Raw genomic sequence first — 21,430 nt, forward strand, 5'->3', positions numbered from 1 at the left:
AGATCTCAAGTTTTTAAACAGAGCACAAGGGTCATATCTGGCTGTGATTATTCTCATGACATGTGGAAGAAAAAGTCATGATTTTTTTTTTTCAATTTCAGCAAAGCAGTAGTTATATAAATATATATATACAGTTTACAATTGGATGTACACTACCAGTAAAAAGTTTTTGAACAGTAAAAATTTTTTTATGTTTTTTAAAGAATTCTCTTCTGCTCACCAAGCCTGCATTTATTTGATTCAAAGTACAGCAAAAACAGTAACATTTTGAAATATTTTTTTACGATTTAAAATAACTGTTTTCTATTTGAATATATTTTAAAATAATTGATTAATAATTTATTAGTAGTAATTTATTCCTGTGATCAAAGCTACATTTTCAGCTCTGTTACTGCAGTCTTCAGTGTCACATGATCCTTCAGAAATCATTCTAATATGCTGATTTGCTGTTCAAATAAATATTTTTTATTATTATTATTATCAATATCTACAATATACAATATTTGTACTTTTTTTTCAGGATTCTTTGAATAGAAAGATCCAAAGATCAGCATTTATCTTAAATTAAAAAAAGCTTTTGTAACATTATACACTATAACATTCAAAAGAAATGATAGAAATTAATACTTTTATTTAACAAGGATGCTATAAATTGATCGAAAGTGATCATGCTACACAAGATGCTGTTTTTCTGAACGTTATATTCATCAAAAAATTCTACTTAGCTGTTTTCAACGTAATAATAATAATAGTTATTATAGTAAGTGTTTTTGAGCAGCAAATCAGAATATTAGAATGATTTCTGAAAGATCATGTGACTGGGAGTAATGAAATTACAGGAATAAATTACGTTTTAAAATATATTCAAATAGAAGACGGTTATTTTACATAGTAAACATATTTCACAACTTTACTGTTTTTCCTGTACTTTGAATGAAATAAATGCAGGCTTCGTGAGCAAAAGAGACTTCTTTAAAAAACATTAAAAATCTTACAGTTCAAAAACTTTTGACTGGTAGTCTATAAGGCATCGCAGCATACCGTCCTCCCCCCTCAAATAACAGCGATAACCCAGTATTTAAAAGAAACAGCGTTTCTTTTTGATAAATATATGAAAGCTTGCTTGCAAATTATTTTTGTTTTCATCACTCAAAATATATCACCATATCAAAACTTCCCTTTTTGGCATGCACAATTGCGATCATTCATCGCCAGCCAGGAAACAGTGGTCCGATTTACACCCCTAAGGCGGATGGCTGGTAGTTTGGTGAGATATGTATTTATGGCTGGAAAGCGCCATCTTTTCTGGGGATTGATTTGGCTAGGTGCGGGCTGCGGTGTTGGGCAACTCTAGGAGTGTAAATACCTGAAGACTAATGTTTCTGTTCCTGTGATCAATAAGCACCTCCTGACTTCACTCCTGGCTGCACTTGCGATAAAAACAAATTTGTTAATTCTGACAATTTAATTGCTTTGCCTCCGTAGTCGCATATAAATGAGCATTTGAACCTGTACGGAAAAGGGAAACAGAGCTTAGAAGTGTAACGCAACTGCATGTATTTACATTAGCATTTGCTGAATGAGGGGAATGAATGAGCTATTTAAGTAAAGCTGATGTATGAATGTAATCTTACAGCATGGGTTTTTGACTCGTCTAGGTCACTGGTACAGTTGTTCTTCACTACAGTTTTTATTAATACTTTTTTTTTCGTGTACTAGGTATCCGATGTTTGATTGAATTGTATTATTTAAGTGGATTTGCAGAATACATATAATTTAAAAGCCAAAAGTAAACTTAGTATTATATTTTCATGTTTTTTTTCTTTTCTTATGCTGTCGGACATAATCATGCTAATATTTGTTCTTCACTCTCTCTAAGTTTTCCTGTGTATGTTTCTGTGAGTATTAGCACTCACCAAGTTGTTACATTAAAAATGCAGTTTTCTTGCAATTTAAGTTGTGATTTGAAATAATATATTCTAGGGTTTTACTATTTCTAGTTCTATATATCCAACATTTGCAAGTTGGCATGTATTATATCAAAACATTAGGAAGAAGTGACTCCAGCTCAGCTAGCGTCAGACATAATAGTGAATAAATAGGAATAAATATTATTATGGTTGACTCCACGGACGTAACACCATATTTCTGTCACATCCTTGTGTCCAGTCTGTCTGGCATGAGTGCACAGGCATGTGGTATGTATTAGGAAGCTGGTAGTAATTTCACTGCTGCTAACTACAAATTCTCTGGGGAGAGTTAATTACAGGAAGAGCGTTCTAAATATCAGTGCATCAGCATACTTTCCATGACAAGAGATTTCTTTGCCCTGCTTTTCTAATGGTTTAGGGCTCTATTTATAAAGAGTTGTCTCAGGGTTTTGCTTCAAGTGCAAATTCAAACCCCCTCAGGTGATGTATCTGGAGAGAGAAAGGGCAGAGGTCACATGGCTCTGCGTCCACCGGTTCTGGACTCTGTGTAGCTCCACTACAGGCCCAAGCAGTCGGCCTGATGAGAGACTGGCCCATCACCTCTCTCTGTTTACATAGATGAAGGATTGCCTTTGTTTCTACTGTAGACCCGTTTTTGCCCCTCACCACTTGGGAATGCAGTGCTCTGTAAATGTTTACAGATTACCATTTTTCTTAAATAATCTATGCGGAACCTCAAGTCATGTATAGTTGAAATCAGACAGGGCCGCTCTTGATTTTTGTCAGGGGTAAGCTTTAAAGCCGAATATATGTTTAATTGCAGTTCAAAAACTTTTCATGTTAACAAGTAGCTCTGTTATTAGGTATTAGTATAAATATTAGTTTTTAGACTGTAAATCTATAAAGGAAACAAGCACATTCTTTGTATATTTTCTAATTGAATCAGAAAGTCTATTATGGATACACATTTTAGTAAGCTGAATTTGTTTTATTATTTTGTATTATCATTTAAAACACTTTTGAAACAAAAAGAACCATGTCCTAAATTACCTTCTAGTCCTGGTGAAAATTCAGCTACAAATCTTTTTTTTTTTTTTTTTTTTTATTACAAAGTTCGACTTATTCAAAACGCCTTAAATTTTCCACGACAAATCTATTTGCCTTCTTTATGTAAATGAGCTGTTTAAATATTTAAACTAATAAAATAATGCAAATTAAAATGTTATAGATCAGATGAAAAAATATAATAAAATAAAGAAATACATAAAATATCAGCTAGCATGATTTTGACTTGTTGTTTTCATGTCAACTCGGAGACATTTAGGACAAAAATTATATTACACGTGTTTATTCAGTTTAGAATTTTATTATAATATATCCATTAATCGCATACCTCTACCATATAACACCAACTAGCGCATTTATTTTATTATATTTTATTTTAGCTCTTGTGCAGCCAACTTACCCGATTAGAAGTACACTGACAGTCGTTTAAAGTTTTTGCGCGGTTACGCTTGACCTGAAGAAATGTGATGTGTTTTGTTTTGTGCAGCTCCAGAGGAGGACGTGCTGAAAGGCAAACAGTCCATCAGGAGTTCAGTGCTGGGGAATCAGAACTCAGAGAGTGAGCTGCTCTTGGAGGACGATGACACTCTCTCATCCTTGGAGGAGAAAGATCTGGAGAACCTCGCAGGTAAAGAACAGCAGTCTGGCGACGCACCGCGACGACCTAGAACGCTCTAATCATCAACGAAATACGAAACACAACGCTCCTGTTATAATAAACGACGCTCTCTACGCTGGACGGGCGTACGGGCAGCTCCGGTGATTATGTCAGCGTTCTAGTTTGTTGCGTCGCGCTCCGGCAGTTTAGACGGCGTGTCACCCTCCTTCTTTTCGGACGTTAATGAGGGGATCACACCATTATCTGAAGCAGTCCTCTCTCATTAGCAGCCTGTGATCGGGCTAGATTTGAGTGAGGGCTGAACAGCGCTCCAAGGCCCACAGTCATGACAAAAGCTAGTCCCTGCTTTAATACAACTAATAATAAAATCATTTTCGCTTTACACATACGGTTTATAAAAATAAAGTTGGGGTAAAATATTTGAAACGTAATGCTTAAATGTGTTATTTTCATTTCATTAGCGCAACAACACACTTGTGTTTGAATCTCCTCACTGACGGTCATAAGCAGAAAAATACTTTTTATTCGATATTCTGAGTTTCTTCCGAAAAGCCACGTTCATACTTAGATTTCATATTTTCAATTATGAAGTAAAATATAAATGTCTAAAACGGGACTGCTTTAAGCTTTTAACTGCATATTTTAAAGCAGGACTATAAATGCTTGAGGAGAATAATTCATTAATGTAACACAATTGATTTTATATTAATTTATATTTTCCTTAAAAGTGTACAAGTTGTTCTGTTCTACCGAACATAAATCGGATTTTATTTTACCATTTTATTCTTTTTTTTAATTAACACGTTTATTAATTCTTGATCTTATTACAATAAAAGACAGTCTCTCTCAAATAAAGTGCAAATTATCGTGAAGATTCGCGTCGTTGCAGATCATCCACTTAGCAGGCTGTTTGATTCGAGTGTAATTGAAACGTGTTCCGGTTTAGCGGAAGAAAAAAAAAACATGTTATTTCTGAGCCGTATTACATGCTGATGAACTTATCTGATCATGCCATGCGTTTGTGAATTGAAGGGTGCTTGGGGAAATCAAACATGGGTTTGTGCTCGTTCTGACTGCAGCGGCAGTTTGCAAGCGCATATCCGATGCTTTGCGCATGTAGAGAGGCAGAAATTCCCCTGAGCGACCCTTCAACATTGTCATGCTGGCATAAATTAAGATTGATGACAGATTAAACCCAAAGCCCGCAATCAATGCGCGCTGATTGACAGCGGATTTCAGCGCTTTTTGACATCGCGACTATACCGTCCCTATGACAGATGAAGCGCTTAAATATGTCATTGTGCACGGGATAATCCTATTTATGGATTAGTTTAATGCATTTGCTTTTTAAAATGCGGTATATTTTAATTAAATACTCCTTAGTAGGATGTGATGCGTTATATATTTACATTCATCAAATCTAAATTATTTCTTCATGGTTTAGTTCCTAAACAATAATAATAAGAAAGCTGTAATATTATGAATAAGCATTGCTCAGTTTACACTTGCACTATTTTTTATTGTTAGTGAATTCAAATTAAAATTAATTGTGTGCAATAAAATGTAGATTAAGCCTAAATTAATATATTAATAGTGTTTTTATTATTGAGTGATCATTTGACTTCTTCCTTAGCATCCTCCGCTTTACTTTATAGGCTTTCCCCCCAAAGCTTATTAAAACTAAAGATGTTCTATCAGGAAGTCAATACGTGCCCTTGTTGAGTTTATGTGTTTGAGTAAACACTCCGTATTCCTTTGAAATGGTTTCTATGCCAAGGGCAGAAGAGGGTGGGGGAGGCGCGCACACACACACTCACACACACACACTAACCGCTGTGCTCTTCTGTGATCCGTAGGGCCTGTTAACCTGAGCACCAGCGCACAGCTGGTTGCGCCCGCTGTCGTGGTAAAAGGCACACTGTCCATCACGGCCCTGGAGTTATACTTTGAGGTGGATGAAGAAGACCCGAGTTTTAAGAACATTGATCCCAAGGTAAGAGGGTTTCGCATCCAAAATGACTCCGATTGTCCCATGCTGTGCACACCAAAAATTGAGCGAATAGCCGTTGTATAACCAAGGTCCTTTAATGTGCATTCACAATACCGTTATGTTTTTTTATGTATATAACCACCTTTCCACACAGGGGTTGAGAACTGACTTTTTGTGGTCATCTTGTCTTATAATAACACAAAGACAGCACAGGCTTTGGTGATAGTAAAGGTTGCTCTCTTTTCTCTTAGCATGTTGCATGTGTTACAACTGTTCACAACATATGTGGGTCAAGGCTATTAAAGTCTAACTTGCCATTACCATTGGTATGTAGCTGAGGTCTGCCACCGAAAATGAAGACTATTAATGCAAATGCTTGAAGATGATGAGTTAATTTATTGCATTCATCTGAATGATTGATTCTCTAGAACTTTTGTTTAGCCTTGGGAAGAACAAAGTATCAACTATGAAATTCCTTTTCTGTTTATGTCTTTGAAATATCTTGCTTTCAATAAAGTTTCCTAAAAGCTAGGTTAATAATATTTTGGTGTTTTTGCTATAGTAACAGAATTGTGAACTAAAATGGTTACTTTTGGCAGAATAAAATAGCTATATTAATATTAGTAGATTATTTATTTATGTGTTTGTTGCAGAACATTGTCTAAATATTCCTTTCAGTAGTTTTTTTTTTTTTTTTTTTTTTTTTTTTTTTTTAATAAGAAGCTGCTTTTATTTTTGCAATTATTCATAAAATTAAAATGAACATTTTCTTTTTTAAAAAACGGGGATTTCCAAAGTAATGACCAGAATTCTTTACTCCAGAGCATTAGCCTTTATTATTCAGTCAAAAAGTTAACATTTTATATAGTGCTGAATTGGTTTTTAAACTGTGAAAATTAATACTGTTGATTTATGTGAGAGATCGTCTGTTTACGTTTTATTTTTGCATTTTATTTAAAAGGGTAAGTGGCTTTGGTTGTTTTACCAAAGTGCGATCCATTATTCCTATTATTTTTAAAATACCACAATCTTTATTTTGTTGCTAGTGACTGTTTAATGAATATTTTATGTATTTTACAGCAACAGGCCACGCGTATTTTCTGCGTTTCGTTTTGTAAGAGTTAAACTGAATATTCCGTCCACAAATACACACTGCCCTAATATTACTTTTAGCTATGCTTTTGTTAAAATAGCGAAAACAAATCCCAAAACTATATGCTTAAATATTTATGCATCTAGCTTATGTATTGTAGTCCCATTAACGCCAGGAGTTTTTTAATTGAGTAATGACAAATGTCAAGTTTAAATTTCATCGTGTCATGATTTTATTACACGTTTCAATTTTTGATCACATCATGAAAAAAATTGAACTTGGCACGCTACATTTTGTAATTCGCAATTAAAGATCTTGTGCATATATTTAAATAAAATTTTCACTTTGTGAAAAGAGTTCAAACAAACAACAAAATCATTACACTTAGTTTAAAATGTACCTTCAATGTCCCGTTTGAGCCTTGGCAAAAGCAAATGCTTCGGGGTCTCTTTTTTTTCTTTTTTCTTTTAAAGTTTTATTTTAATCTTTTATTTTCTTGGTTTCACTACTCGGAGAGCACCATGATCACATTCTCTCCACTTTCAGTGTTGTGATCTCAAGCGTCCGTTAATATTCACCGACATAAAATGTCCTCCTTTTGCATCTTACAGTTTATCCAAACTTTTAGCGTTGGTAAGGATTTCTCTGGCCAGTCTCCAGGTCTGTTTGGCCGCTGTCTCCAGGGCTGAGTGTGGTTTACCCTGAAACAGGTCTAGATTGGGTAAGAAGTAATGCGGGCACCGGCGGCACTGCAGACAGGAGATGAGCTGCAGCAGAATACCGTTCAGACGGTCGCCGAGGCACGACTCGTCCCAGTCAGTCTCCCGCGGGTGCTTCTCGCACTCGTACAGCAGCAGGGTCTTCATGTGGTAGTTATTGAGCGGCTGTCCCGGTAGCTCGAGGTGTCGGTCGCGGAGAGTCTTTAGAATAGAGAGGCATTTCTTCCTACAGCCCGACATCAGAAGCCTGTTCTCGGCCTCGGCGAACTGCAAGACCCAGGCGTCGCTTTCCGCCGAGCTCTGTTTTCCCGTTAACGAGTAGCACTCTTTGGAGAGAAGGTTAAAACCCTCCGCTTTCACCTCCGCTACCCGGTTCGGCCCGGGCCACGGGATGTGAGGCATGGGCCACTGAGCAGCACTTCTAGGCCAGATGCCCGTGCACTTGAAGGCCGGGGTGATCTGCACCACGTATCTCTCCCGAATACGCAGTTTCACTTCGCTCGTGTCCGCCACCATCTTAACCACGTCCCGGTAGCTGCATTTATCCACGGCCTGGGCTACCAGCGTCTGGAAGCGTGAGCGGATCTTCCGCGCCGACAGATAACCGGAGGCGGTGATGAACTCCACCCACAGGGACATGCTCCTCTTACGGCCGTCGCTGAGTTTGAGCACCGCGCAGCCCGGTAGAGAGCCGTCATCCACGAAGTTGAAGACTCCCATCTGGTTCAGGTAAAGTACGACCTCGAACTCGTTGGGCGCGATGACCTCCATGCCCTCATAGCGCGCGTCTATCTCGCTCAGCGAGCTGATGAAACGGGGCTCCTGGACCTCCACCTCCTTCAGCACGTCCGACACCACCTTACACACCTCTCGTATAGTCTTGGCGATGGCCGCTTTGCGCGCCTGGCATCTTTCGTTGTAATATTTATTGAGCTGGTAAACCAGCTTTGCTTGCGTTGCAATCATATTGGGGCACAGATCCGGACTGTAGACCGGAGTTTCGCAGTACGCCGATGGATCCAATGCTTACCGGTGAAGCCAGAGGCACAACTCCCAGCAAAGAGAAAAAAAAATGAAGTGATGAAGTTTGCGCCCACAGCGGATAGACGTCAAGTTTGGACCAGGAAACGGATGGATGAAACGCACTGCGACTTTCCCAACTCGACTTGCAAGGGTTTAAGTTGTTCTCCGAGCCAGTATCAGCTGCAGGATAAATCTCCGCGCGTCATGTCATCATCTCTTTCACTTGTGTTTGCGCATGAAAACTGTGCGCCAGTGTGCAGTTGTCCAGACTCAGCCGTGAGTGTTGGAATTGTTTAGTTTATGAATGGTCCTCTAGCTGGAGTGAAAAGGGGACGGGCATCTGTTCCTGGCCAATCAGCGGGCTAGCTGTCAGTGCATTTGGCCAATCACAGCATCGGTGCGCTGGAGAGACGCTCTCCTCCTGAACATCCAGCGCTCGAGCCGCGGCGCCGTCAGGTTAGGCTATACAGACAGCGTTAAGAGCACATATTTTAAGCTATAAGCTTTTACTTTCTTTAGCCTACATTACAACGATTTGACATGTTGGGAGCTTGTTATTTCGATGTATGTGCATTTGGTAGTTATGTAGGATACGGTGAAAATATAACTACATTTTGAATGCTTATTTGTTTATTTGTGCGATTTATCTGAATATACCTATTTGTTTACATAGAATTCGACGTTGGTTTTTAAGAACTGGCTGCTAATTGATTTATGTTAAACACTCCTATAGTTTTTGCCACTGTAAGGTTATTGACCGCGCACTGCTAGTGTTGCATTCGTCCAACGCGATTGCATCCCATGCTCAAAACGCTGGATAGCCTACTGCTTCAGATGGATCAAATAAGCGTGTGTGTTCTCATGTTCGCATGGTAGTGGAGTTGTAGCTTTTTTTTTTTTTCTTTTAATATTGTGACAATGCCGAAAACATACTGATGCAGATTGGTTTAACTGTTTCCTAATTCTTCAGCCTGTTCGTACTTATAATTGCAATTAACGGTCTTACAGATGACAGTTTACAACTATATAGTTTTATTTTTAAATTATCGTGTCGTCTATGTTCGGTAAAATCAAGAGCTTTATGAAACGTTTTAGAGACTGATATGTCATTCGGATTATTCAGTGTTATTGTAATTAGATGACAGTGAGCTGTAATGAATTGGGGTTTAGAAACGCTCCAGTGCGGATGTATGAGCAACCTGCACATGTGTTATTTACAGAAGATATTCAGGATTTAACTTCTGCATGCACTTAATGTAAGGAAAATAAAAGAACGTTTTTTTTAAGAACAGAAAGGAATGAAAATAAAAATCGGATAAAAAGAGCTGGGCTGTCATTTTTTTTTCTTGTAGTTAAAGCTGGATTTGTACATTTTCTTTAACATTTCTCAAAGAAATAAATGTATTTATTTACATGCTTAGTTTTTGTCTGTAATCTTTTAATACACGTAATTTAGTACTTTTCAGTTTGTTTGTTTGTTTGTTTGTGTGTGCGTAGTATATCTCGATTCTTTCATTTGCTTACCTTTATAGCTAACGCATTTGCTTTAGTTTCGCTCTCTGCATTTATTGCTTTCATTAAAATAACTTTCTTAAAATGTTACAAATGTAGTTTCTATTTTTTCCCATCGTTGCACTGTTCTCACAGGAGTTATGTGAATCAGTGCAGCATTTCATCGGCAGCGTAGCGTGTTAAGATGAATAATTTAAAGAGGAGAGATTGTTCGGTGTGGTAATTGAAGTCTCTTATCAAGCCAGACTTCATGTTGTATGAGTTCAGCTCTCATCACAGTTGTCTTAACGACAGGCTTACCCGAAAGTCTGCAGATACAGCGCTGCGTGGTGTAGGATGCGTTGCTCTAAATGAGGCCATTCAGAGTATTGATCCGTCGCGAGCGAGTGTGTTTTTACAGTGAGAAAAACGAATGTCAAGAGTTTGTGTTGTTAAGCCCATCTGAGAGCCCGCGGGGTGTTTTATTTTTCGCTTGAGTAAAACACTGTTTGTTAGAGGCACGCTGAGCGAATGCTCTTTCGTTAAAGAAACTTCACGGTGTTTTATTTAATTACACAAACATTGTTTTTGCTCCTAAACCAAGTGAAACAACATCACGGAATCACACGCCAGGAGATGAAAATTAATATCGCTACAGATATTGGAATGAATTTTAAGTTTAAAATATAGACGTTTATATTTTAATAAAAGAACGTTCAACAGGTATTTGCTATGGAAATCTTCAGCCGTTTAATGTTTCCATCTTTTTACATATATGACTTTGTTCCGTAATGCTAAAGAAATGACGCAAGTTAAACAAGTTCATTCTAGAATGCTACGATAAACGAATCATGTGTTGGTCTAAGTTAAATAAGGGTTAACACACTTTTACCCAGCCTTTTTTATTCTTGATCAGCATTTGGCAGGTCACAGTGCTAACTGCTTACAGAAATTCATATAGCAGTAAGGCACATTGCCTCCCTTGTATGCAGTATTTATTTTGAATAATAATAAATGTTTCTTATTAGAAATAATACAGAAAATGTTTGCAGTAATTGCAAACTGTTTGAGATCACTTAGTTAAGTTGTTACAAGCCTTGATTAATTTGCAATATTACAAGAATTAGGCAAATTAATCATTTAATCCTCTAATTACTATTATTGTTGGATTTTGCAAAGTTTTTAACTGGTCTTTTAAATTAGTATTTAGGCAAGTTAGAAGTGTGCAGTTATTTTCAAGGTGATTTCAAAATACAATTCACTGTCTGAAGGAAAGAGACAGTTGGTATCTAAAATTTAATTAATCTGTGTTTGGCATGTGGAAGCATTGAATTTATTTCCATAATCTGCAAAACAGAAGTGTTAGGATTTATTTATTTATTCGAGGGGTGGGAGTGTTACGTTTTATTTGCAAATGTGCAGAACCAAGAACCATTTGTTTGCCTAACTGTAAAATGCCCAAATATGTGGTATGCACTTTGAGACATTAAATAATCACATGGATTAGTGATTGCAATGAGCAATTTCAGATCTCAGAGAAACTGACAAACACATGCTTTGAAATGAATGAATATGCATTAATGCAAATGCATGAAAATCCATCTTATTTCACTTTTCCGTTTTTACTTTAAAAGCATATGTAGCATCTTCAACATGACGTATTTGGTAAAATTAGCTGATATTACATCCATTCACAAATTGAAAAATTAAATAACCCTTATTATTCTTCCATAATATTTAATTATTAGTCTTAGTTCTTAATTTAACAAATTAATATTTAAAATGCTAACCAAATTGTAACATAAGTATCATTGAATGCATCTAAAGTTTAAGAAATATGCAGCTTTCTTTCCTTCCTTTGAATTGTTTTAATGTAAAGGTAAAAGTCAGGCTTTGAATCACTGACATCTCAGCAAGTGGTGGAATTTCTTTGATTCTTCTAACATTAATGTGCCAAAGAGTGTTCTTGAACCTAATGATACACTTAGCAGAACTGAATAGAACCGTTTAAATAAGCTCCAACAAATGCTTTTGGGCTCTTTTCTCCCCCTTTGTCTCTTTTTTTGAAAACATTCCGTATTATCTGGAGACCAAAAGAGCTTTCGTCTTAGCGAGCAGACTGAACGAGAAGATGAGAGAGGCACGGTAGTGTGGAGCCACTCCTCTTTGATCTGATGACTCCACTCTGATCCTCTCTACAACACTGGACAGTGTCTGATAAGACTCTCTCTCCTTCTCATTCCTTGAAGAGTCTAACGTGATTTCCAGGTCATCTGACCTAGTTTTTTTTTTAAAAAAAGAGTCAGATAGTGTTGGCTGATCAAAGAAAAAAGAAAAACAGTGATCCGGGTAACTTCAGGGGCACCTTCAAAAACTAAGACAAGCTCTTTTGGGTTTTTCCTACAAAGCACATATTCCAGGCATGTTTAAACAGGAAAAAAAATATTTAAAACGTTGAGGTGGCAGATACCATCCACATAGAGAAGAAACAGTAATTTCCATTTTGCCTTGTCAACTTTGCATGCATTGTTTTGTACCCTATTGTGTTTTACCTGTCTGGTGCATCCCAAAATATGTAATATCCTTGTTCCGTAAAGCGCAAAAACATCCTTGGCGAATACAAAACACGTCTATGGTGTCCTCCAGGCTCGTTTAGGAGGAGAAAAAAAGAAAAAAAATGCAGCAGTTTTTCCGTCTCAGCTGAAGTTAGCATGTTTTGCTCTTTCATGTCAATGATAAGAGGGGGAAAATGTCAGTTACAGATGCTTTTAGCCTGTAGTCTTTTTCTGCCCCACAATGGAAACGTGAGAGGCAGCAGGCAAAAAAGGCACACCGTCTTAACCACGTTTCACACACACACAGACGGCCCCAGCTGCATTTGCCCCTAGGAGACGGCCCCAAACAAGTCAACCAGTGGTACTAATTGCTTGGCAGGCCTTTCCGCATCTGCCAGGGAGATCTGGTGAGGTCATGGAGCAGATGGGTGTCTCTCTGTGTCCCTCATATTCACCGTCTGTATTTGATCTGTTGTAGGATTTTCCTGATCTATGTTGTCCTTGTGATTCTCCGCTGCTCTCGGTTTTATATATTGTCGCGCTGCTCTGAAACATTTTGACATTTAGAGTTAATCAGTACGGAACTCTCTTCAGGCTGAATTTACACCATTATTTTTTCCAAATTAAATTTATTTGGAAAAAGAGTTCATCAGACAAGCTCTAAAGTGAAATAATATACCGTACTATACTCCGCTACTTGACCTCATAAGGTGCATCTTGGAAATAGCAGTTATTTAGATTTTATAATTCATAATTATAATTCAGTTTTGTGTAAAATATGTCTAGAGATTGGGGCTCTAATTTTATGTGAGTCATTAATCAAGCTAAAAAGTGTATGGCACTATATTTAAATAAGTACAGTTGAGGTCAAAAGTTTGCATACACCATGCAGAATCTGCAAAATGTTAATTATTTGACCAAAATAAGAGGGAGCATACAAAATGCATGTTATTTTTTTTTATTTAGTACTGACCTGAATAAGATATTTCACATAAAATACATTTACATGTAGTCCACAAGAGAAAATAATAGTTGAATTTTTAAAAATGTTTACAGTTTACATACACCGGATTCTTAATACTTTGTTCTTACCTGAATTCAAATGCTCACTGATGCTTCAGAAGGGAACATGATGCTTTTTGAATCAGTAAACTTAACTTATTTTGTCTTCTGGGTAACATGTAAGAATCTTCTGTAGCAGTGCTAAATGGGGAAAAAAAAGAAATTTAGCCAAAATAAGAAAAAATGCACTCATCTTCATTCTGTTCAAAAGTTTACACCCCTGGCTCTTAATGCATTGTTTTTCTTTCTGGAGCATCAGTGAGCGTTTAAACCTTCTGTAATAGTTGCACATGAGTCCCTCAGTTGTCCCCAGTGTAAAAAGATGGATTTCAAAATCATACAGTCATTGTTGGAAAGGGTTCAAATGCACAAAAATGCTGAAAAACCAAAGAATTTGTGGGACCTAAAGGATTTTTCGGAAGAACAGCAGACAGTTTAACTGGTCAGGACAAACAAGGGGCTTGTGAACAACTATTACTAAACAAAAAACATATATGTGGACTATATGTAAATGTATTTTATGTGAAATATCTCATTCAGGTCAGTACTAAATAAACAACAACACGCATTTTGTATGATCCTCTTATTTTGGCAAATAGTTAGCATTTTGCAGATTCCGCAAGGTGTATGTAAACTTTTGACCTCAACTGTATATTGCCAGGATGAATCGGGACACCTGTGTGATTTACAATACCTTTATTTGATTAACAATAAATTGTATCGTTTACTTCTTGACTTCACACATTTAGGAACGTCTTCCTAGTTTTCGTCCACTGCTTTTTCATTCAGGCAGTGTCTTCTGAAGGACAGGCTCCGTTCACACCTAATTGGGTAGGAGGAGAGAAAGGAAGGTGGGAGGGATGTTACTCAGGGAAAGTATTGTTACGCTTGTCCTACAAACATCCTGGAGTGGCTTGACACACACACACACAGTCACTCAAACGGGGTCTCATAGCCTCTTCATTCGGTTGCTACAGACGACCTTCAACTGCTGCTGATCAGTGTCAGGTTGTCCGAAGATTTTATTGATTTTTCAGTTAGGTGTAAGTAGTTTGTGCAGAGGCAAATGGCCAACTACTGCAGCTCTGTCACTATCAATGAGCTGGAGGAGAGCAGCCGTGACTGTTGCTCATATCAGCATGTACACACTGTGTCCTGCATGAGTCGATAAATTGATGAGTCGTACACTGAGTTGAATGATGAGCGGATTTCTTCTCTCTCTCTCTCTCTGCCCTTTTACACAGTGGGGACCAAAAGTCTGAGACCATTTTGAAAATCTGGGATTTACTATTCAATTTAAACATGAAGATAAAAACTGAAAGCAAGACATTAAATGTATGAGAAATATTTGTGATCGCCAACTTACAGAGACAATGTAAGTTTGATTGTTCAAACAAAACTTTCTGAAACTCATGTCAATCAGTATATTTTGCTAATATAAGTTGGAATGGGGGAAAAGGTTTTAATTTGGAAAAATTAAGCTGAAGTTTAAGGACAGTGTCTGGAAAACATTAAAGATTCTACATTATTTGAGATTAAAACATTATGAAATCTACTGGCTTTATTTTCTTCTATGTCATTTAAGTGTTTTTTTCCACAGTTTTCAAAAAAACAGAAATCATATTTGAATGTGTTTTTACTTTGTGACCACATTAAGTATCCTGTCAACAACTGAATGTTCTCAATTTGGAACAAATGTAGAGAAAAGACTAAATATACACTTATATTTTAGTCCTTATAAATAATAGTTCATGGAATATTTAATGACTAAGAAAATGGCACGCATCAAATATAAAAAACTATGCAAAAAAAAGTACTTCAGTGGAAAAAAAAATGCTAAAAAATAAATGAGTAAATAAAAAAGCTAGTTATACAATTAGAGAAATGAGTCAGATTATTTCTCAGAGCTCACCAGAATAAAAAGTTCTTAATAATTTACTTCCACCATGTCAACCAAGATGTTCATGTCTTTCTTTTTTCAGTTGAAAAAAAAGGTTTTTGAGGAAAACATTCCAGGATTTTTCTCCATATAGTAGACTTTTATGGTGGTTGAAAGTCCAAATTGCAGTTTCAGTGCAGCTTCAAAGTGCTCTACACGATCCCAGCTGAGGAATAATGGTCTTATCTAGCAAAACTAAAAAAAAAAGGAAAAATGTATATAGTTTTTAACCACAAATGCACATCTTGCACTAGCCCTGCGATGCGCATGTGGGTCTTCATGCATTGCGTAATCATGTTGGAAAAGTCATGTGAGTTCTTCGTATGTGTGGTTCCAAAAAGTAGGGTAGGGCGAAGAACATCATTTGTAAAGGGCGTTTGACTTTTTTTGATGTTTGCTTTTAAACACTGGGTCGATACTTCCGCCGACATCACGCGTACTTGATGTGTGAGTTTGAGCTAGTGCAAGACGAGCATTTGTGGTTAGAAAGTATACAAATCTGCAATTTTTTAAAGAAAATGACCGATCGTTTCACTAGATAAGACCCTTATTCCTCGGCTGGGATCGTGTAGAGCCCTTTGAAGCTGCACTGAAACCTGCGTTGCAATTTGGACCTTCAACAAATTCATTATATGGAGAAAGATTTTTTTTTGGACTGAAGAAAGACTGAAATGAACATCTTGGATGGTATGGGGGTAAGTAAATTATTAGGAATAAAAGAATGAAAGTCACAACATATTAAATAAGTAAAGAATTGCAGTTTTATCATATCATGACCCATATAGCTCTTAATAGTGAGCCAGACAGACACCACTGTTTCCTGTCCCACTCCGTGGCACTTATACCTCCCGGCTTCACTGCGGTTACTCCTGAGATGAAGTCATCTGGTATGAAGCAGGTCAGTGATCCTGTCTACTGATACAGCAATGATAATTGAATGCTGAGAGCAGGGAAGAAACAGATTTGTTACAGAAGCGCCTCAAAGTCAAGGAGAGCTGCCCTCATGCTTCCAACTTGCATCCTTCATTGAATTTATTGTCTGTTTCTATTGTGGCCTTCTTTCCCCAGTGGCGTTTTTATGATCTGGGACGGACATCATTCTAAAGAGATGTTTCAGAGAGATGTATTGTGCTACTCTAGAGCTACTGGTGAAGGTCAGGATCAGTTTTACATTGATGTAACGACTGTGTCCTGCAGATGACGCTTTGGTCTGGGATTGGGGTTTGACCGTTTTTGCTGAAGGGATCTTCTGAGTTGAGTTGTATTAATAGCATCTGTGGCATGTTACCACAGAAAACAATGTTAATATTCATTCCTCAGTTTGTAAAAAAACAAAACAAAAATGTGTGGGAACACATGCACTTGCAGTGAAAGCCATTATATGGTTGCTTCTTTGTACAGATTTACTCTAGTCTGAGAACTAACATGCAATCATAAAACCTGTGACATAGTGGGAAAAAAATGGCTCATCTTGGACTCATAAGCATTTGACAAAAGATCTATTGTAACTTTATAAATGTCTTTACCGTGCGTTTACCTTAAATTTACAGTGATGGCATTCATACAGTTACAAAAGATTTCAAACAAATGCTGTACTTTTCAACTTTCTATTAATCAAAGAATCCTAAAAAAAGAACTATGATTTACACAAAAATAGACTATCATAATTATTTTTAACATAGTACCAAATCAGCATATTCTAAAAGACCATGTGACGCTGAAGTTTTTTCTCCCTTTTAAAAAAAATAAATATATATTACAGTTACTGCTGTCAAATCGATTAATCGAGATTAATTTCATTCAGAATAAAAGTGTGTTTACATGACGTGTATGTACGGTTTATATTTATATGTATGCATAAATACTAGTGCTGTCAAACGATTAATCGCGATTAATCGCATCCAAAATAAACGTTTTTGTTTACATAATATATAATATATATACATAATATATGTGTACTGTGTATATTTATTATGTATATATAAATACACATACAGTATATATTTGTAAAATATTTACATGTATGTATATTCATATAGTTTATAATATATAAATATATTTAATATATAAACAACATATTTTTCTTTATTATATACATGTATGTGTGTGTATTTAGATATACATGATACACACACGTTATGTAAACAAACTTTTATGGTTAGTTTAATTTTTTGGATGTGGTTAATCACAATTAATTGTGTGACAGCACTAATAAATACCTATACATATTTTTAGAAATATATGAAATATATATTTAAATGTATGTATAACATAAATTATAAATATATATATTCCTTAAATATGTACGTTTGTGTATGTATTTATGTGCAAATATAAATTTACACATTACACACACATTTATGACGTAGACACAGACATTTATTTTGAATGCAATTAAATCCCTAATTACAATAGAAAACAGTTATTTCATTATTTTAAACTGTAATATTTTTTTTTGCAATATTACTGTTTCGAAATCAAATAAATGTGGCCTTGGTCAGAGTCAAGGTCCTTGCACAATGGGTCCGCAATTTTCATATTTTTTGTATTCGTCAAAATTTGTGATGGACAGAATTTCACGGTGGCTGACAATTGTCAAAACACCTATCAAAATACTTGCTACTGATGTGAAAAATGCAGAAAATTGAACCCGGTCCAAAGTTTTTTTTTAAGACTGATGAAAATTTCGGAGGCGGTGTGTAAACTTGATTGACACAACACAAGGTTGTATTTGTTTTATGAAGTGCGAAAATTTCGGACAAGAATTTCAGACTCAGTGAGCAAGGACTTTCAGAGTGAAATAATTTTACCACATAAGCTGCAGCATAACAAAATAGATTTGAAAACTGACTTGTGACCAATGACTTGACTTAAATCTGGTCTTAAAAGTCTTTAGACTTCACTTGGCACTTGACCAGAGACTTGAGACTTGATAATTATGCTTTGTCAGAGACTTGTATTCTTTAGCTATCAAGACTTGAAATAATACAAATACATGACCCAACCAAAAGCATAGACTGCCTTAGAGTACCAGCGGATTAACTGAGTACAAGTACCAGCAGATTTGGTATATTATACAATAGGAGCCCATTATCAGTATCCCCTTTTCGGCAGACAGAAGGTGGGTTTCCTGCACCTGAGTCTAGCTGCTCCATCTTCCTCTGCCGACAGGGTGAAGGTTTGGGGCCTCCCAGTCCCCTGATTGATCTGCTCTCCATCATTTACTCAGCAGAGCAGTCACTGACACACGTCACGGCATATGCTGCTAGCCAGATGGATGAGACTCTTTATGGATGCCAGAGTGAGCGTGTTTGTCTGAGATTAGACGCACACCTTTGTCCTCTCATACTGTTCATACATTGTTCATTCATTTTTGTTTGTTTGGTACTCTCCCTAACTATGGTATACCTGTCTGTGTTTACTATAATGCGGGTTTACCTACCATACTTTTGCTTCTCCTCAAATTATTATTTTTTTTTTTTGAAGATCCAGAACTCTTGAATTCCACTCTTGCCGCCTCCTCAGTCTTGGTTAATGACGCATCCAGTCTGGTTGAAATGGCGTCTCCATGGGGACCCAATAAGGCCAGTCGTCCATGACAGATTCTTTTAGGTGACAGTTCGATCAAGCATCATCTCATCCACTTTACCAGCAGTGTAAATGAGTCTGAATTACTGTGCTCCACACCATTAAGATGCCACTTTAAAGATAAAGACAAAGGTCAAATAATCTAGTTGTAGGCTTCTTGGCTTGGCCTTTACAGATCTGTTTCTTTGAGTAATGAGGAAATTCTCTGCAAGTTCTCTGCAAGAATGGAATGACATGGAACAGCCAAGCTGACTCCAAAATGGTGCTGGGGCTTTTCACATTTAGTGACAATGTTAAAGGAGAAGTTTTAATTCCAGAACAAAAATTTACAGATTATTTACTCACCCCCTTGTCATCCAAGATGTTCGTGTCTTTCTTTCTTCAGTCGATAACAAATTATGTTTCTTCAGGGAAAATTATATCCATAGAGTGGACTTCAATGGTGCCCTCAAGTTTGAACTTCCAAAATGCAGCTTCAAATGGCTCTAAACCATCCCACCTGAGGAAGAAGGGTCTTGTCTAGCAAAACGAACAGTCATTTTCAAAACAAATTGACAATTTTTATATTTTTTAACCTCAAACGCTCGTCTTGTTTAAGTCTGCGTGAACTCTGTTTTTTTTTCCATTTCAATGCGGTCAAGACAGTTAGGGTATGTCAGAAAATTCAGATCTCGTTTTCTTCCCCAACTTCAAAACTGTCCTACATCGCTGCAGAAGTACCGACTCAGTGTTTACAAAGTAAACATGCAAAGAAGATCAAACGCCCTTTACAAAAAAAGATAAAACAGCGATGTAGGACGATTTTGACGTAGGACGACATAGGACACAGACTACGCATGCGCATCGCAGAGATGAGACAAGATGAGCATTTGAGGTAAAAATGTATATAAGTTGTCAATATGTTTTGTTTGACTAGATAAGACCCTTCTTTCTCAGCTGGGATCATTTAGAGCCATTTGAAGCTGCATTTAAACTGCATTTTGGAAGTTCAAACTTGGGGGCACCATTGAAGTCCACTATACGGAGAACACTGCTGAAATGTTTTCCTCTAGAAACATACTTTCTTATCGACTGAAGAAAGAAAGACGTGAACATCTTGGATGTTCGGGGTGAGTGAATTATCTGTAAATGTTTGTACTGTAATTGAACTTCTCATTTAAATGCCAACTTGGTAGTTCATAACTTCTCATTTAAATGCCAACTTGGTAGTTCATATGACTGTGTAATGTATCCAGAAATAATACATAGCATCTCACATTGTTTGTGTTCCATTTCCACAATTTTTCCCCAGTTTCCCCAAGGTTTATTCGATTTCTTGTTCTCTTGCGAGTTTTCTTGTACTTCATTGAATGCATTTGTTATTAGACATTTGTATGTTTTTCAGTGCTATCAATCAGGTAAAATATTTAATTGCAATTAACTGTGAGTTTTTAGAGTTAATCACAGATTTCAAATGTACTGATATTTGACTCTAGTGTAACACAGTGTAACTGTTTTAGTAATATTTTCCAAACAAAGCCACAGAATAAAGATAAAACAGTATAAATGTTTAGAACTCACGTGGAGCTGAATGAAATGTCAGAATTTAATGTCAATTTAATGTCAGCTGACAAATAATAAAAAAAAAAAATTATATAGCTTTTTTGCCCAGAACTGTTCAAAGTTGTCCAGCAACCCAGGAATGAGCACCAAACCCATTTTGCTTCCTTGTTTAGATATATAACATGGTTGAAATGAATTAAAGTTCAGCAAGTGTTTCTTCAGAAGCATCAGGAGTCTTCTCTGGCGAGAGGTCTCACAGCAACAAATCACAACCACAGAAATGAGCAACTTATTTGCAGATACTTAAGAATCATCTATCCCAACATTAACCCCTGCCTGCACTTTTCCCCTGTAATGGGCTTCCCTGTTTACCTGCTTAAAGACACAGTCATAAAAAACATAATCCAGCTTCTGTCACCTTTCAATCCCTTAAATCCCCAGAGGATCCCTCCTTTTCAGGCCATGAAAAAAACTAAAGTCCCCCCTTTAGGCACACTAAAAGGGGGTTCACATATTTTACCCTTTACCCCACCTTCCTCCTCCAAATCCAATTAGGCCCAGGACAATAGAAGGATTAGGGGGACTTCACTTCTCTGCCATCCTGCCTTAGACACACTGAGGAACGGCGTGACAACGGACTGGAGTGAAAGTGGTGGGCGATGCGACGGGATCTAAACCTCTCCTGGCTGTTTCTCCTCCGTATGAATGCTTTGGAGTTCGGAGAAGGACTGAACCACAGGGAAGGCTGTCGACATGATTTTCTCCATGCTTTTCAGAAGTGTTCAGGATGTTAGTTCACAACGGCGTGCAACT

General features: G+C 36.9%; 2 protein-coding genes across 7 annotated transcripts in view; one reads left to right on the top strand and one right to left on the bottom strand.

Moving 5' to 3' along the window:
* Positions 1–21,430, top strand: part of lrba (LPS responsive beige-like anchor protein) — a 301,281-nt gene that overhangs the window by 186,418 nt on the left and 93,433 nt on the right. For all 6 annotated transcript variants that reach the window (XM_051123328.1, XM_051123244.1, XM_051123532.1 and 3 more), the window contains exons 38-39: positions 3,484–3,624; positions 5,472–5,608. In XM_051123328.1, the coding sequence (XP_050979285.1) occupies positions 3,484–3,624; positions 5,472–5,608 (278 nt within the window). The remainder of the gene's footprint in view (positions 1–3,483; positions 3,625–5,471; positions 5,609–21,430) is intronic.
* Positions 6,366–8,732, bottom strand: mab21l2 (mab-21-like 2). Its single transcript, XM_051123627.1, has one exon. The coding sequence runs from the start codon at positions 8,381–8,383 to the stop codon at positions 7,304–7,306; it is 1,080 nt and encodes a 359-aa protein (XP_050979584.1). The 5' UTR covers positions 8,384–8,732; the 3' UTR covers positions 6,366–7,303.

The sequence above is a fragment of the Labeo rohita genome, chromosome 1 (genome assembly GCF_022985175.1).
Source record: "Labeo rohita strain BAU-BD-2019 chromosome 1, IGBB_LRoh.1.0, whole genome shotgun sequence".
NCBI lineage: Eukaryota > Metazoa > Chordata > Actinopteri > Cypriniformes > Cyprinidae > Labeo > Labeo rohita.

Excerpts from the sequence above, each read along its gene's own strand:
- mab21l2 (XM_051123627.1), bottom strand. The coding sequence starts at position 8,383 with ATGATTGCAACGCAAGCAAAGCTGGTTTACCAGCTCAATAAATATTAC.